The following is a 17,773-nucleotide window of genomic DNA, read 5'->3' as shown; positions in this document are numbered from 1 at the left end:
GGACTGCACAGAATTTGTATCCCTTGTCCCATGTCCCACATACTGAGACGATGTCCCACATTTCGAGTGGCTCTAATTTTCAAAAGTCATATCACTGCAGGGCAGATGCTTTTCTAAAATCAGATTTTTTTATTTTTATCAAATGGCTTTTAAAAAGCAGTATGTGTCATCACAATAAAAAACAAAAGATAAGGAAATGCAGCTTCAATAAAGACTGGGAAGCTACTTATAACTGGGTGAAGCCGGTGAACGGTGACTACCGCAGAACATCACATAAGACCATATTAACTGTAAAACTTTAGCTTCATTTTATGCTTACTGTATTTATTTTCATGGGAGTTTGGGGAAAGTTGCATTCAAATAAAATATATTTGTAACACATGTTAAAAAGCCCTAACCTGTAACCTGTTTATTGTGAATCAACCATCATGTGTGTTTTTAAAGTTACGTGGACGATATAAAACATTTTTAGATCACCTCTCAGAATTGGTAACGTGTAAACACATTGTCCTACACAAACATACTCTTTGTGGCATATTTGGTTTGTGGCATCTGTTGGTCACCCTAAGCTCAAGTGACTTGACCCTCATTGTGTCGCTCTGCTGTTTGCCATGAACTTTGTCCTACTGAAAGCGGAACGTTTCTTCGCCCGGTTTTGTTTACGACACAGATATGAGGAGCACCACATTATTCACAGGTGAGTTGTCGGGCAGTTTAAACAACCAGGCAATCGACAGTGGGCACTGAGATGTAGTTAAAACGCTTTCCCCCCCAAAAAAAATCCTAAATAAGTTTGATCTGGCATTCATTCACCGAAACCATGGCACCGACTGATTTATCTCTGCTGAATTTAACAACGACTTCAAGCGCGTCTCAACCAATCAGTGTAGAGAACGTTCAATTCTGACAGCCTCTGATTGGCTAGAACGGTAGGCGGTCCCCTCGCCTTCCTCCCCTGGTATCACCCTAAAATAATTCCGACCTGTCCTCAGTGGTTGAAGGTTCATTGCGGTGACTCTTTGACGTTAGCCCTCGACTACCACTGCCCGGTTAAACGTTTCAGCTACAATGTCTGGCCGTGTTCTCGTTGGAGTTAAGCGGGTCATTGACTACGCAGTTAAGGTAATATCCCTCTGTTGCTTCAATGGGCGTATTTAGGTTTTTAATTCATGTTTTCTGTGCTCACTCACTTGACTTTCTCTGTCCTGCTAGCTAACGTTAGCTTTTCTGAAGCCAGCTGGCTGTGGCAGAACAGCCAAGGATCACAACTTTCTGTTCACATATGTGATCTGTAAATGAGCTACATAACAGCAGTCTGCAGCAAAACTCATATTACTCACACTTTACAGGATGCAGCATGAGTATTTTTGATTATTGCCAGCAACAGTGACCAGCAGTGTATGATTTCTATTTGTTAGTTACCTGCATGGTTGATGTTTTGCAAGTTGTGTAACCTAATGGCATGTCTTGTTATTGGCTTGGGGGCTTTCCCCCCAGATCTTAAATGAGTCTGTAAGAAAATCAGTCATACAGTTAACCTCAATAACCTTAATAAACCTTTATATTGTATCCTAGAAATTGAAGCACACCACCACAATCAATATCTATTATCAGCTGTTTCCTGTCACAGCAAGAACACTCCTGCTTCAGCTGCCCCCAGCAGGATCTGTACAGCTTCAGCGCTCGGTTCTGACACACATCTGTAGCTTTCCTCCCAACATTATCAGGCAGATGACCAAAATAAAACACGCTTTTGCTTGTTATGTATGCTGTTACGTCAAATTGAGTCTTCTATCAGTATATCATACTGTGATGTTAACTTATATTTTTGTGTTTAATATACTGATCCGGCTCAATTGTTGCAAACATTTTAAACTATAATTATTCTGCATATGTAAAGTTATATATGATACGTAAAGCTATATGAAGTTCACAATATTGCCAGAGGTATATGGACGCCACTGTCCAGACACTTTTGTGTTCTTTTCGTCTGCTGTTGTTTTTCAGTGTTTTTGACTTGGCTTCTTAGTTCACTTTCAGGGGAATCTTAAAGCTGCATCATACATTGCCAACAAACAGACAATAATATGCTTCCAACTTTGTTGCAGCAGCTTGGGGGAAGGACCACTTCTGTCCCAACATGATAGTGCCACTTGCATAAAGAAATAGTTTTTCTCAACTGGCCTGGCGCAGAGCCCTGACCTCAACTACACCGAATGCCTTTGTCATGAATAAGGTCATGTACCAGGCCTTATTGCCCAACATCAGCAACAGCACTGGACCTCTCTATTAATCTTGTGACTGAATGGGATCAAGTACCAGCCTGGTTCCAAAATCTGTTACAGCTGCAATCAATGCCCATGGTTTTGGATACTTTGGATGTCCACATACTTTTGGCCAAGTAGGGTATCGCCTGAAAAGAACAGAACAGTATGCCTCTAAACGTGAGACCTTTTTTCCAGATTAAATGTTTACTGCCCTTAGGGAATGTTCGTCTTTATAATTTTTTTTTATTTTTTTATTATAACAGTAAAGCAATGCAGAGCAATAAAAGAGGAGAGGCAAGCATCCGGACATGAAGGCATATTTTACCAGCTACAGAGCTCCTGTTTTTAACTTGCCTCCCTATGCAGTGATGCTTGCCTTTTCAACTATAGATACCCTGCTGGCTCACTCCCTGTGTGAGCCTGTCATCATGTCTGACAGTGTGCCCTAGAATCTGGATTGTTTGTCATGTGGCACCCCTGTGGTGACTCTGTCCTGCGGGTCTTCTTCTTCCTCCTCAGATTCGTGTGAAGCCGGACAACAGTAGTGTGGTGACGGATGGCGTTAAGCACTCAATGAACCCCTTCTGTGAGATCGCTGTGGAGGAGGCGGTCAAGCTGAAGGAGAAGAAGCTTATTAAAGAGGTTGTAGCTGTCAGCTGCGGGCCACAGCAAGTACAGGTGGGTGAGATGGGGCCAGACTCCCTGCCTGGTAACTAATGTCCTGGAGAAAATACAGTGTGGTCTTGCTGGTGGCCTACTTTTGGATGGGCTCTTTCTATTGGTTTCAATCTTTTTACAGTTTTTTTTGTTGCGCTTCAGCTTTATCTTTAATAATCTTTTGGCTGAATCATGCTGTAATGAAGTGTTCATTTAATGTGACAAATACTAATTAAAAGATGAATGATATATAAACAATTGGAGAGTAATAATTGAAGATTACTTATCATTTTTTGCCTAATCAAGCAGTGCAATTGGATAAAAATCACTTTGCTTTTTTAATATGTCATTGCCTGCCTGTGTTGCAGATATCATTTAAAAAAGAAAATTCATAATAACTTATGACAGGCCTTGCCAATATTTACTTAATTTTTTTTATTTAAATCAGTTGTTGGAATCCCATAAACAGAGTCATACTTAACATGAGAAAGGAGGTATTGTGCACGGTACTAAAGTAGTTATTGTTACATTTGTTGATATGGAGATAAATTAAAATTGAACGCCCTACCACACTGTGTTTTAATCCTTTTGGGTTTGGTGGCAAATTTTAATTGGGGAGCAGCACCACCCAATTATTTTAATTCCCCTTAATACAAGTTCCCGACCCATATTTCTCCCTCACTTAGGAGACCATCCGCACCGCCCTCGCCATGGGAGCAGACCGTGGCATTCATGTGGAAGTGACTGGGAAAGATTATGAAACCTTGGGACCGCTGCAGGTCTCCAAGATCATGGCTGCTTTGGCCAAGAAGGAGGAGGCTCAACTTGTCATCCTTGGCAAACAGGTTAAAAAAACAAAAACAAAACCCCTCTATTCTCCTTTAAAATCAGATCACACTTTCTGCTTTCATGCTGTGAATACTCAGGTCTTGCTCTACTTTTACGTTCCTTTACTGACTTGTGTTGCTTTCATAGGCTATTGATGATGACTGCAATCAGACTGGCCAGATGACAGCAGCATTACTGGACTGGCCTCAGGTGAGTTCTAACTCTAATGCTGTTATAAATATGAACAGTCCATTTTGACTCCAAAAATGGTCTGTCTTTACAAGTTGTCAAATATGTAATGTAGCAGTGCTGATATCAGGTTATGCCCCTGTCCAGACTGCCTTATCTCTCCAAAGTTAGCAGAGACTAGTTTGAGTCAGTAACAGCCACAGCGATCCTGCACAGATCAGCAAAGCAGGTCAAAGGCTGCTCGGACATTTGAGGTGGAGTTCCACTGGCTGACCAATAGATGGAACCCTTTGGTAACAGGTTATCTCTCAGTGTACATGTTGAGCAGCCTGAAGCACAGATTATAATGTATATCCAGGCATTTTAACCATTCATGCTCACTACTGTTACCACCCCTGACATATTATAGCCAATACTTAATTCTTAAGACAGATTTGCCCTGGGTTAGTTTCAATTTAAGTGTAGTTTCACAATTAATTGCATGTTAATTGTCTCATGAAGTAACCTCCCACTGTTTTTGTTCACTAATTGCAGAAATGATGATGTACAGAAAACGTTCCCTGTTTTCCAGGTGGACCACTTAGACTCATTTAATGAATTTGCACTGTGTCTTCATATTCCAGGGTACCTTTGCATCAGAGTTGTCATTGGAAGGAGACAAGATTAAAGTGGTGAGAGAAATCGATGGTGGCCTGGAAACTATTAAGATCAACACACCAGCAGTGGTTACCGCAGACCTTCGACTTAACACCCCCAGATATGCCACCCTGCCTAATATCATGGTAGGTTGCAGGGAAATGTGGTCAGAAATGCCAGAAAATGCCATGAAAGCCAAAAAATGAAACTGTAAAGACCTTTTAATTATACTATTAAATAGTACAGATTATGTACATTACATTTTCCTGCGTTTTCCTACTTTCAGAAAGCCAAGAAAAAGAAGATAGCTAACGTGAAGCCTGCAGACTTAGGGGTGGACATCACATCACGGTTGGAGGTGTTGAGAGTGGATGAACCCCCACAGAGACAGGCGGGGATGAAGGTAGAGACCGTAGACGACCTGGTCGGCAAACTGAAGGAGGCAGGGATGGTATAGAGGCTTCAGAAGCATAAGCAGAGTGCAGAACTTGGCAGAAGGGTGAGTATCACTGTGTCTACCAATCTAGAGCCTGCCTGAAACTAGATTATTATAACAAATTAAATATATTAATATGCATCTTTACGTCTCCCACAAATCCATCAACTTGCAATCATTTGTAAAGATAGACTTTTATTTCAACTCGGGCCACAACTAACAAATGTTTTACCCTTACCCAACCAACAGTCCAAAACACACGGATATACAATATACAATTATATAGAAGCAGCAAATTATCATTAACAGAGAAGCCAGACGCAGACATTGTTTAGTGTTTTGTTTAGAAAATTACCTATAGGGTTAATTGATTATCAAAATAGGTTTTATGGGTGTATGTTATCTTTTATTAGTTAGTGCCAGTAGAGAAATGAGAGAGAGAGAAAGCAAAGGTTTCCAGTCTGATTCAAAACCTGGGACGTTGCAGTTCATGATCTGCATCCTCTAACTTCTAAGCTACAGCGGTGATCCGTTTATCAACATTGATGAATATTAATTTTCCGTCAGTTGTCAGATTTTTTTTTATCAACTAATCGTTTCAGCTTCTTCTGAAGAATATTTAGTAGCAACCTACAAATTCCATTACTTGAAGAAGTTTGAGGGGAAAACATTCTATTAAGGTTTTCTAGGAAAGGGGGGCAGTGAATAATTACTGAATAATTTGTAGGAAAACACTGTATACCAAAAAATTACCTACCTAACTTATCTACCTTTTGATTTTGACTTGATACATTTTACACTTGTATATGCACGCAGCGAATTTACCCTTTTGTAATGAATGACATAATTGTTTGCTTGGAATATTAATGCGACATCCTTTTATATCACCGTCTCTTCATTGTAAAAGTACTAATTAATTGCTTTGGCAAAGGGTATTATGTGTCTTGTAGTGACGGACACTAAACTAATTAAAGATTTTTAATTGCAACTCTTGTCTTGAATTACATATCTACATTATCTTCTCTCCTTGCAGGACTCTCTAATGAATTTCTGGACTGTATTACAAAAGCACATCCGGAGGACTAGCTTATGTATCGGTCTAATCCCTCTGTTTAAGACTGACTCCTGAGGATATGCAGGGAGGTAGTGACAGGAGAGGAGGAGTACTGAGAAACACTGTCCTGCAGCAGACCCAGACAGCCCCCAAAAGGATCATCTTGTCTTCTATGTGCATTTTAACTTCCGCAGGTGGTTCATCTGTATCACAGGCTGCTAATCTTACTGTAGACAAGTAGTCTTTATGCAATAATTTAAACCCAGAAACTTCCTGCCATTCATAATACTGTTTGTGTTGCACTGTACATTAACACCACCAGTACGATGCATTTCACCAACACTAGCTCGGCTCAGCTGTTTAATCTTGTATATCTGTAGTCACACATGTTTAAGAGGTGCAGTTTTTGTAAATGATGTAAATATGGACCCGAACATGTTGAAATGATTATGACCTTCAAGATTAGTGTCAAGTCTGCTGGTAATTTGTATAGTTTGTGTAGTTGTAACTGGGTTTCTGGACTGCCTAGACGGTGTCTCTCAGTATGAGCAAGATGATCATAAATCTGAATTTTACCACAAGCGCCTCAATTCTCTGTTAATTGTACAGAACATTACCATGACAATAAAGCAGCCAGTCTTTTTCATATCTAAATACACCTCTGACTGTTCCTTTGGGTTGAACTGACAATAACCACTCCCCACCCTCCCTAATGGAGTCTGCAAGTAACAATACATTACAGATATTCCCTGGATAGATGATGATTGGGACTGGAAAGGAGAAAATTTCCCTGTTAGCTGTCCAAAGCACTCACATTCGACACACTTTTGCACACCATGCAAGTACAAATGTAATGACATCATTAAAACCTGTAAATAGGTAACATATTGTGGTGAAAATAGTGGGATATTCTCCATAGGTTTTAAAAAAAACTTAATAGGCTGCCTGCTCACTCAGGCCAAAGCAACAGATTCATTCTTTTATTATTATTATTTTTTATTATTTAAAATGCCGTTATTAAATAGACCGATAGCAATTTATACATAAAATGTTTCAGAATTATTCCAAACTGTGGAAAAAAGCAGGATATAATAACATTTTATGGTAATAAGTAGAAGTAATGTCATGGTTAATTTACATATTCATTAGAATATTCATTTAAAAATGTCTTACTTTATATTAAATGCTGTAGGCTAGTTCTCCATACATGAGTATGTATTTGTATAAGTCCGGATTAATGATGTACCTGATGAACTGGCACCTTTTATGAGGTTATAAATTAGAATATGCGGGTCATTTAACGGACGGATAAGGATTTGTTCAGTCTGTCAAGTTGACTGCTCTGGTAAGGGCACCAGTAAGACAGATCCCAGCACAGAGACCCCACTGCGTAAAAATACATAAAGAAACAGAAACTAAAAGACTAAAGTCACCTCATCACCCTGTTCCCTGTTTACATGAGATACATTGTACGGTGAAATAGTATTGGCTGTTGAACGACACAGAAATAAAGCTCAGGTGCTGTTATGGGAAAATAGACAAGGGGCGTGGCCTCACGCGCACAATCAAGGCTTTGAGTCAGCACAGGTGAGCTATTCACGCGCCCTGGTGACAGCTGAGCTCGAGAGGATACACAGGCAGTTCAGTCACTGCTGTCTGAGACGCCAAGGACATTTCTTCTTCATTTCTAGTGTCTTTATGTGTTTGGGAACAGAACTTCGAAGTTATCTGACTTTTCTCGGTTACTCTTGAGTTCTTGAGCTACTCGAGCTGTTTAATTAAAATGACGTGGCTGGATGAATTTGGGAGATTATGCGCAGTTTTTCTGGCCATTTTACTTGGCTTTTCTTTTCGAGGTAAGATTAAAACTAGCTATGTTCCAACTGAGTTCCAAGAGTTGTTTTATTCTATATTTGACGTGTGTGCCTTTTGCTAAAATCGTTTTTATGTTATTTTAAAGGCCCTTCTAGAGACGGGCATTGAAAATTAACTGTAGCTACAAATGCTTTGCTGCATTGCATTGGATTGTAATGCAATTTTATTCTATATGCATGCAGTATCTGTCCCTATCAAATAACCATTAAATGAATTAACGATGAACCACATTAATTCTATTTATGTGCGCTTATTTTATTAGGAACAGACATACACTATAAACACGGGATATTCACTTGCCACATATCAGCATTTAATACATCAACTGTTTTGCAAATTGTTCCTGTTCCCATCAAGGATTCAGAGAATTGAGAGATGAATATTTCCTCTTTAAACTAATTACTTTGCCTCCACACTGACAGGCACTTACTGTGAGCTGGTGGTTTCTAATGTTGGCCCTTCTCTGGTGAATGCTGTTGCTGGCACCGATGTGACTCTGACTGTGTCCTTCAGCGGTGCCCCTGACCCAGTGGTTACCTGGTCAATGGGAGATTTACCTGTCCTCACATGGACTATTGACTCATCTATTCCCCCAGACATAGACGACAGCAGAAAGGAGGTGCTGAGGATTGAGCCAAATGGTTCACTTACTTTGGTAAAAGTACCACTAAATTATTCCAGTATGTACACCGTTGAAATGACTAAGTCTGGACTGGGAAAAACCTCGACTACTTTCACTCTGAAAGTATTTGGTGAGTACCCGACTGAGCTCTGATTTTGGAGATATGCTGCTGTAGTAGGGTTTGGATTTAATGGCTGCATAAACCGATAAATGACATTAACCTGAAGATGGATCATATATATTTTACTGCCCGTTCCATAATTGATATTGCTGTGTGTTACGGGTAGATTTTATAATCTACTGGACTGCCATGAAAAAAATAAGGTTTGAGTCAAGCCACACACATGCCGCAACCCTTTAAGTATCTTGCCTTAATTCTTGACTGTATATACAATCTAATATTTAAAATATACATGAAATATATATTTTGGGCAGCAGGGTCGGATTATGCTAGACCAGAATTCTGAATCCCTCCCAGCTTTGGGTTGCCCCAGCACTGTGTAATGTGGTCAGGAAAGCAACACGTACTGCTGAAATCTTTAGGGCATCTAGAAAACTTCAATTTATTATCTTTCTAATACCGTCTAGATTGGCCATGCTAATAAGAGATTGCTGTGTCATTCACCTGTTCCACCACCCCTTCACTGTTTTTTGTTTTTTTTCACAGAAAAAATCCAAAATGTGATTCTGAGTGCGAAGCCTGATTTGGCCATAGAGGGAACTGATGAGTTCACCCTGCAGTACAGCATGCTCCACGGAGTGGTCGAGCAAGAGAAGTGGTTCTTCAATGACAAAGAAATAAATAATGGCTCGCAGTACTCGGTGAGGGAGAAGAGCCTTGTGATCCTCCGGCCAGACCGAACAGACACAGGAGAGTACACGGTGTCACTGGCGAACCCCTTCAGTAATGTGACAGCTCGCATGCATGTCACTGTGCTGTGTAAGATTATTAATAACTTTGGCTTACTAGATTCTAAGTGGGGAAATATGTCTTTCTAAAGCCTCTGTCTCTGTTTGTTTCCACTCATTTTCTTATAACTCTCCCCTGTATTCTTTATGGTCTATTTATAGATGGACCAGATGAGCCCATACTTGAGGTCCAACCAGCACAGCCTTTCTATGTATTAGGAGACTCCCTGAAACTCTCCTGCTCAGCTGAGGGGTCCCCACAGCCAACTGTTGAGTGGACCTTTGACAGTCAGACCCTTAACAGTTCCACAAATGGAGTCCTAAATCTAGCAAATGTACAGCCCAGTCAAGGAGGCGTTTATATATGCAAGCTGCGCAATAACAAGACTAATGAACAGCGCCAAAAGAACACGACGTTAGCAATTTATGGTATGTCAAAACTTTGATCTCTTAGTTTTATGGATGCTAGGATCCAGCATTTGCATTTCTAATTTACTGTAATTTCTCTTAAATTTAATTTATCAGAAAGAATATTATTTAGTTTCACCACCAAAAACAAAATAAAGTTTTTAATTTACATATACCTTACCCAGTACATCTTGTTTATTTTAACATTTTCAGTAAAGCTATAGGATTACAGTGTTCTGCCATCTTTACACCTATAAAGACCTTTTGTATAGACCTCCTGAAGAAAAGGTCATATTTTCTCTTTGGACAGAGAGGCCGTCAGGAAACCTGGTGTGCTCTGTGCTGTCTGTAAATAACATCGACCTGCAGTACCTCTGTCAGTGGTTGGGGGGAACCCCACAGGCCCAGCTTTCTATGCCGGTGCTAAACAACACCGGCAGTGGAGCAGGGAGCTTCAGCCTCACTCTCAATGCCTCGGATAACCTCGACGGGAAAACTGTCACGTGCATTGCAGACCACCCAACTGAACAAAATAAGTGCAATATCACTGCAAGTAAGTTTTCGATGCTCAACAATCTGTCATTAAAAAACATAAAACTTGCATAATGTGCATTAGTCAGTCAAACAAGACCTTTATCTTACCCAGGTAGTCCAAGGGTGTTCCTGCCAGCTGTGAGAACCACAGTTGACTTTGAGGGCAAAATAGTGGTCACCATCAACTGTGTCAGTGAGGCCTCGCCTAAGGCTGTGGTGTCATGGTCCAAAGGCAGCGAGGCTGTCACCATCGGCACAACGTACCAGATCAGAAATGACACAACACAGCTTGAGATTCGGTATTACAATGTCAGCAACTTTCTTCTTCAAAACTACACTTGCACCTGCCGCAACCCACTAGGCAGCCAGAGAAGGGGAATTCAGTTGATGGGTATGGAATAATTACTTTTCTTGGTTTGTTGTTTGCCCGTCACCATTAAGCACAGGCCGAAAGTAACCAGATATTTACTCAAGTACTGTTGAGAAATACAGTTTTTAGGTACTTACTACGTGAATATATTTATTTTGTGCAGCTTTTCCTACACACAGAGGAATAATGTACTTCTTAATCCACTACATATAGTGGCTGGTTAATAATTACTTGAAGATTTTATATGTATGATTCTGGGGGCCCCTGTGGATACAAACGGTAGTGTTTCCCGCCACCTCTTCGTCTGATTTCAAAGGAAATTCAACCAAATCCAACCCAGTGGCAGGCATTAAGAATAACTATATCAAAATAGCCAGTCTTCTCGCTGATGGTCTTGTTTGTTCATGTAGGTAATAGAGGCATCTGTATTAAATTGAGACTGTTTCATTACCAGTTAAGAACTTCTTGAAGTACATTTAAATAGAAGATGTACTTACTACTTGAATAGTGTGGTGATTATTTGTGGCATCTTTAAAAACTGTAAGGATTCTGTTCCCTTCAGCTTCTAATTTTGAGTACTACTAGCATTACCAAAGTAAAGGAAACAATGAGCCTTCAGACGGGGAGTTAAGTAATACCTGAGGTTGCTCTTTCCCTTTTAAACAAAGCTCTCCAGTCTTGGTATACCCCCACCCCCCCTCTCCTGCCCTCTCTTGATCTTCACCTCATTCACAATCCCTCTCTTTCCAGGTCCGTCGATCTCAGATTCCAGTTTGTTCCCTAATCAAGATGGAACCATCATCACATTGACCTGGGAGGTCCCGCCTACCTCTGTTGTAACAGGTAACGCAGCAATTAACTCTGGAAAACTTCAGGTTGATTTCTTTTTTCACAACAATATCTTTTAAACCTCACACATAAACCCAACTTTCTTGTTTTTAATTTGTACGGCTCAGCAGAACTCTGCTGATTCACAATCCCTCTCGGTCAATGCTGACAGTGTTGAAAACCGAAACTCAACATAGAAGATAGGGGTATAAATATTGTGTAATGTGTGAAGCCTCTAGCTGAGCACGGCTGTGTTTTGGGAAAACATATTAAGGACAAAAGTACTGCGAAAAGCAAATGTCAGTTTTTGTTATGTCTTACAGTAAGATTTTCCAAATTAAACAGTAACATTATTATCATTATTATATTATTAGTATAGACTGGTAGTACGATTTGGCAAAGGTGGCAAAAGTACACACAAAAGAACAGTGTTAAAAAAAAAACCTGCCATAAAAATACTCAATTTAAAAGTGAAAAAGTACAGACTGAAGTGTAAAAGTAAAAGATACTCTTTTTGTGTTTGACGGGAATTTCTACTGGCTGTTTCTATGCAGAGCTAACTGAAACTTCAAATGGAGTCGAGTCTTGTGGGATGATGCAAAAAGAAATGATGCCTCCCCTCAAATGCATTGAAACAAGCCTGTAAATGTTAGGAGTAGAAAGTACAGATAGCCTATCTGTGTAAAAATGTAGGGAGTAAAAGTAAAAAATTGTCAGAAAACACTCCAATAAAGTGCAGATATGTGAAAAAAAGCACAGTTACAAAGTATTTGTACTTGTTACTTCCCACCTCTGCTATTGGGTTTGGTAATTGATCAACCTTGATGTTTATATCGTACAAAACAGAACTGCATGTGCTTTTTGCAAAGGCTTTGACATCCAGATGAAAGGACCAGCCCTCCAGAGCAAAAATCGTAATGCCACCCTAACAAGAAGCAGCTCACAAAGCTTTAAGACGATCCAGCAGAAACCTGGATCTGCCAGGAATGCAGACATCTTCCCCCTTGATCCCAACTTGACGTACAGGTTTCGGATAATCCCCAAAGCTCTAATGACTGAAGGAGAGCCAACTGAGGCCCACAGAATTGGTCCAGGTATGTCTATTTGATAGATTGTGTATGTTAAAGCCTCACATTTCTTATAACCGGGTCAATAAGGGTGCTACATAAAAGTATTGTTTACTGTTGGTCCCGGTGATACTAGGTGACGGGCTGAGTGGATCTGCCATTGCTGGCATTGCAGCTGGAATCCCCTGCAGCCTTCTCTTCCTGCTGCTGCTGGGAGGCAGCATCTACCTCTGTGTCAACTGGAACAAGAACAAAAGTAGATGAAGTAGTAGCTCGTTTAGCATCAAATATGAATCAAGTTGTTGGTGACATATTTTCTTTATGTCCGGTTTTTCTGTGTTTTGTAGGTCGACAGACAAGATATCCAGTGGCCAGAGCAGTAGAGAAGGTTAGAATCACTTTCAATCGCTTCAGTGCCAACAGATCAGTTGATAGTTACAGTTGATGGGGACTTTGTGGAGTATAAAATAAATATAATGCTCTCTATATCATGATCAGATAGTATCCACTTATTAACATGTTTGCCAATGAATTCTACATCTGTTATTTTGGTTGGTTGTTTTTAAGCTTCTTTCTTGTCATTCACAGACAATAACAACCCAAACAGACTCAACTCCTCATAACCTGCTGACAGGAGGGCTGAAGTCTCCCCCTGATTACAACCGATTACAGCAGGTAGCCTTTCTAATCAAACATATCTAAGTGGAAGATTACTTCTGTTGTTGATTTTCAGTAAATGAACTGGCTTGCTTTCTTTCAGACTCCCTCTGAGAGATCAGTGGCTCTCCCTAGCTTTGTCCCTCCTCCGCCTGTCAGAGTTGCTACAACTGTCTAAACTCCAAAATTAGCTTTCTCTATGTTTAATTTGTACAGCATGCTATGTTGTTTGTTTTTATTTAATGTATGAGATTTTCTACATTTTGTATCATTATTTTAACAAAAATAAGTTTCAGTTTCACAAATGTATTTTAATTGAGATGAATATTTGTATCACTTTCCTGTATAATCTGCAATGTAAAACCCCATGTTGTGGTATTTATTACTAATAAATCAAAGTATAAGGCAGGCTTTTGGCTTCCTCCCTATTTACTATAACTTAACAATTTCAAAATATTTCCTTTAAGACACAACTATAACCATACTGTTGTTATGTCACTCAGTATAATGTAAACATACACAAAACATTCCTTTTGTTCTGCTTTATGATTTATAAAATTATTAATATAATGCATTGTCTAGTTTTGTAGTATTTTAGGGTGGCAATTAAACATTTTACTGTCTTTGAAAATATCAGAATCAATATTTACTAATTTTTTTAAGACAAAAGAACTTACATAGTCTAACGTATTTATAATATGAATAAAAACATGGAATTCTTTCTATTTGTAAATCTGCAACCATGTTGTCCCTGGTATTTGTACTAGTGACTAAAGTGACTAAAACAATTATTTAAAATTAGTATTAGCTTACAATAATTTTATCAAAGAAGTGTTCATATTTACTGTGTATTTGTTGTATTTTGCACGTTTTTTAAATTATAGGTTGTCATAATCTGTGTTTGGTTAAATCCCAACATGTAGTGATGACTTTCTCCTACGTGCTCTTTTGGAGCATGTTTGCTCTAATGAAGAAGTTCATATTTGTACAGAATTTATACTATATATGATAGACTGCACCTGCTATACTCTACATACTGTATGTTAACTAAGCAAATGGTTTTAAGACACAGATCGGAGACATTGTTTTCCCTTCCGTCAACAATGACTTGGCAGATTTGTTTTGTTTCTATATGCTGAGTAGCCTACTCAAGTTTCATGTTGTGTTAGACAAAGTGACTGAATATATGTGACAACATGAAAAAACAGTATGGACTCAAAGAAATTCTTTTGTAATCGGAAAATGAAGAATATGGAAAACATGTTTACACTTGAAATACATTGAAATCGTAGACTAGTGTTATTACTGCCATCCATTGTCAAAATAGTTTCAGATGTTTTTAATATCAATTTTTTCCCTCATGGAACAGATAATGACCGTGGGCCTTCCCAGAGGACCTCACTTCCTTGTCGCTTGAGGTTTTCTCTGCTGGCAAAATCATTTCTTGAAAATGTTTACTATTTTTAAGCATTGCTGTGTTCAATATACTTTTTGACAGTGATCTGCTGCTGTATGTGGGTTCAGTCCTGGCCATGAGTGGGTGGATAACAAGATGAAACATTTGTCAGGATGTCAAATCTGTTTGATTTCCTCCAGGGACATGCAGTATGCTGTTGTGCTCATCCTAATCCTCATACTGTGTGTCTCACCATTATATCCCATCATCTCCTTTCATTTGCTTGCACTTTGATCAGCTTCTTTTCTGTTTCCAGTGGTGTGGTGGAAAGTGACAAGTGGAGAGTTAATCTAAAGAGCCAAATACCTGACTTGACAGGGTCTCATTGGATCACCCCTTGTTCTACCCACCCAAATACACACAGCGCTCTTGAAAAGCCGTCTGCATTACTTACACAATGCCTATTTATAATACACAGCAGCAAACACATAGAGACATTTAGAGGTAAGCACCACAATGTTCCCAACAAAAAGAAAAGCACAATGGAAAGAATTGATAATCACACTTTTAAATGTTCTTTCTGGAGGTGGTGAAGGGTAGGTTCAGGTATCCGCTTGCAATTCAAGAGCACAATGGAAAGAATAAGGATGCTGCTGTGTATTATAAATAGGCATTGTGTAAGGAAATCATCTCTTTTTGGTGTGCCGCCCAGGGAACAGTGCTCAGTTTGAGCTGTGAGTCAGTGTTGCAACATGCAATACCCTGATGCAGATGTCTTTTTTTTTTTTTGGGAGAAAACACACATTCAAATAGCAGATTTGTAGTTGGTGTTGTGATGTTTATATATATATATATATGTGTGTGCATATATATATTTGTGCAGCAGATGGTGCTATTGTACAGTGCTGAAAACATTCCTTCACATGGGAAAACTGAAAAGACTGTAACATTTATTGAATATTTATTGGTATGTTTTAATTTGTGTATAATCACCTGAATATAAGAATTATTGTGTTTTTGTTGCCTTAGAATGAACTGTTTATCTACATTGGCCACAGGTCACCTTCCACAGAGGCCACCATGTTTCCACAGTAGCTCAGAATGGACAAACCAAACACTGGCACTGGCTTTTGTGTTTTTTGCAGGTTTCGCAGCCACCGTAGTTTCTCCTATATGCTTGGAAGGCCGAGCTATATTCAAATGGTTTAAATCTGCAACTTCAGCGCTAGATGCTACTTAATCCCACAGACTGGTCCTTTCAATAAATATAGATAATAGTAATGACAATTGCAGTTGACAATAGAGCTGTCACTGTCTTTGTCTGCCTGTATCTCCATTTTCTGTTTCATTTGTCTTTAATTCCATTGACGTTTTCTCATACTATTATTAGTTTATTAATTATACTAATATACTAATATCAGAATCAGAATTGGGTTTATTGCCAAGTAAGTTTTTATACATACAAGGAATTTGCCTTGGTACATTGATGCATCACAAAAAATTAAAAGTACTTTTTAAATATAAATAAAGATAGAAAGATCTAAAGCTGTACAAGAATGATATTTACAATGTGCAAGATAGAAAAACCAATGGGAGTGCATTAATGTAATGCATATATACAGGGTGGGTTTAAGAGTCAGTGTCAGTGGGGCTTCCGGGCCTTAATGAGGCCAGCACGGGAAGAAACTGTTTTTGTGGCACAAGGTTTTGGTCCTAATGGACCGCAGCCTCCTGCCAGAGGGAAGTGTTACAAAGAGTCAGTTTACTACTATAACTAAATGATAAAACATTACAAGGTTTTACAAAAATATAGGTCAGCATTGATAGCCACATCACTGTAAAAGCTCATTCTCTGATCTGAATGAAGATCAAAAATTAAAAAGAGGATTAGAACACCTAAATAATTGATATTTCTTATAATACAGGAATTTGAAAGAACAAGAAATACATGTTAAAAAGGTATTAGTGTTTTCTAATGCTGTTAAAGGTTTGTCTGGATCGTGTAAACATTGCTGTAAAAAAAAGTTCAGATTTTGAATTCTGGTCAACAGCTAGAATTTAGCCTACATTTTGAGGAAGTACATTTTTTATGATGAAATGAGGAAGCATGGTTATTTGAGAAAGTGTGACAATTCTGATGAAGTCTAGCCCACACAGAAATGTTTATCTTGTGTGAAAGATAACTTTACCACTCTTACAATGTCATTATTTTGTGCAGTTGAGGTTGATCACATCTTTTATTCCACATCCTCCCCATTTCTGTCATTTCTACATCTCAGTGGACAAGACAATGGTTTGGGTTGGTGTAAGCGTGTTTTTTGCATGTGCCACTGATGGTAAACTTTCAGCCAGATACTTCCTGTGAGACAAGGGTGTATTTCTCACAGCTCTTAGAGAAGTAAGTGCATATCACACTACATATCAGTCAACACCCAGGGCAGGGCCAACAGTGCAGAGTGTGAGTCCTCCCTAAATAATGTTTATAAGATTTTATTTAATGCTCATTGCCTGTTTCCACATTCAAATACAGACCCAAATGATTTAAATTCACAGGACGATTTATCATGTGTTAGTGGTCGAACTCAGACAAAGCAACCATTTTGCCTGAGTGCAAACTCTTCCTTCCATGTTGGTAACACGGTATTCAGGTGTGCTGTCTGGGTCTGGGTTGTTGCACTTCCTACTGGTTGCTGATGGAGGTCAGCAAAGGTCACAAAATACATAATGCCCATTTAAAGGGAAAGGGAGTGCCCATTTATTGTTTTCTCTCTTAGATGTCCAGTGATATTGTTATAAACATCAGCAACAGCTTTTAAATTAATTGGAAGATCACGACTCAAAACAGACATGACACAATTGCCACATTTGAGGTCAACACTGTGATGAATTAACATTGCGATTACAGAAATAGGAAAGGACACTGCAGTCTACACTGGAGATGAGTTGCGCAAATAATAACCACATGATGACACTACTAGAGTGCTACTGCAAACGAAACACCTCTGTAGCTGTGGCTGAAGAATAGACAATGGAAAAACAG

General features: G+C 39.1%; 2 protein-coding genes across 3 annotated transcripts; both read left to right on the top strand.

Moving 5' to 3' along the window:
- The first annotated feature begins 963 nt into the window (after positions 1 to 963).
- Positions 964 to 6,721, top strand: etfb (electron transfer flavoprotein subunit beta). Its single transcript, XM_051406780.1, has 7 exons — positions 964 to 1,122; positions 2,787 to 2,945; positions 3,611 to 3,769; positions 3,900 to 3,962; positions 4,565 to 4,723; positions 4,864 to 5,076; positions 6,047 to 6,721. Exons 1-6 carry the CDS (start codon positions 1,069 to 1,071, stop codon positions 5,032 to 5,034), a joined length of 765 nt encoding a protein of 254 aa, XP_051262740.1. The 5' UTR covers positions 964 to 1,068; the 3' UTR covers positions 5,035 to 5,076; positions 6,047 to 6,721.
- A 120-nt stretch (positions 6,722 to 6,841) lies between these two features.
- On the top strand, positions 6,842 to 13,745 carry vsig10l (V-set and immunoglobulin domain containing 10 like). Of its 2 annotated transcripts, XM_051406778.1 has the most exons (12): positions 6,842 to 7,923; positions 8,365 to 8,694; positions 9,232 to 9,504; positions 9,636 to 9,902; positions 10,192 to 10,434; positions 10,528 to 10,806; positions 11,536 to 11,628; positions 12,483 to 12,707; positions 12,817 to 12,936; positions 13,028 to 13,068; positions 13,269 to 13,355; positions 13,441 to 13,745. In XM_051406778.1, the coding sequence occupies exons 1-12, from the start codon at positions 7,851 to 7,853 to the stop codon at positions 13,513 to 13,515; spliced, it is 2,106 nt and encodes a 701-aa protein (XP_051262738.1). In that variant the 5' UTR covers positions 6,842 to 7,850; the 3' UTR covers positions 13,516 to 13,745. The 2 variants fall into 2 exon arrangements, with proteins under 2 accessions (XP_051262738.1, XP_051262739.1); XM_051406779.1 differs by lacking the exon at positions 12,817 to 12,936.
- Positions 13,746 to 17,773: the final 4,028 nt, after the last annotated feature.

The sequence above is a fragment of the Dicentrarchus labrax genome, unplaced genomic scaffold (assembly GCF_905237075.1).
Source record: "Dicentrarchus labrax unplaced genomic scaffold, dlabrax2021, whole genome shotgun sequence".
Lineage (NCBI taxonomy): Eukaryota > Metazoa > Chordata > Actinopteri > Moronidae > Dicentrarchus > Dicentrarchus labrax.
This window is presented reverse-complemented; position numbering and strand designations above follow the sequence as displayed.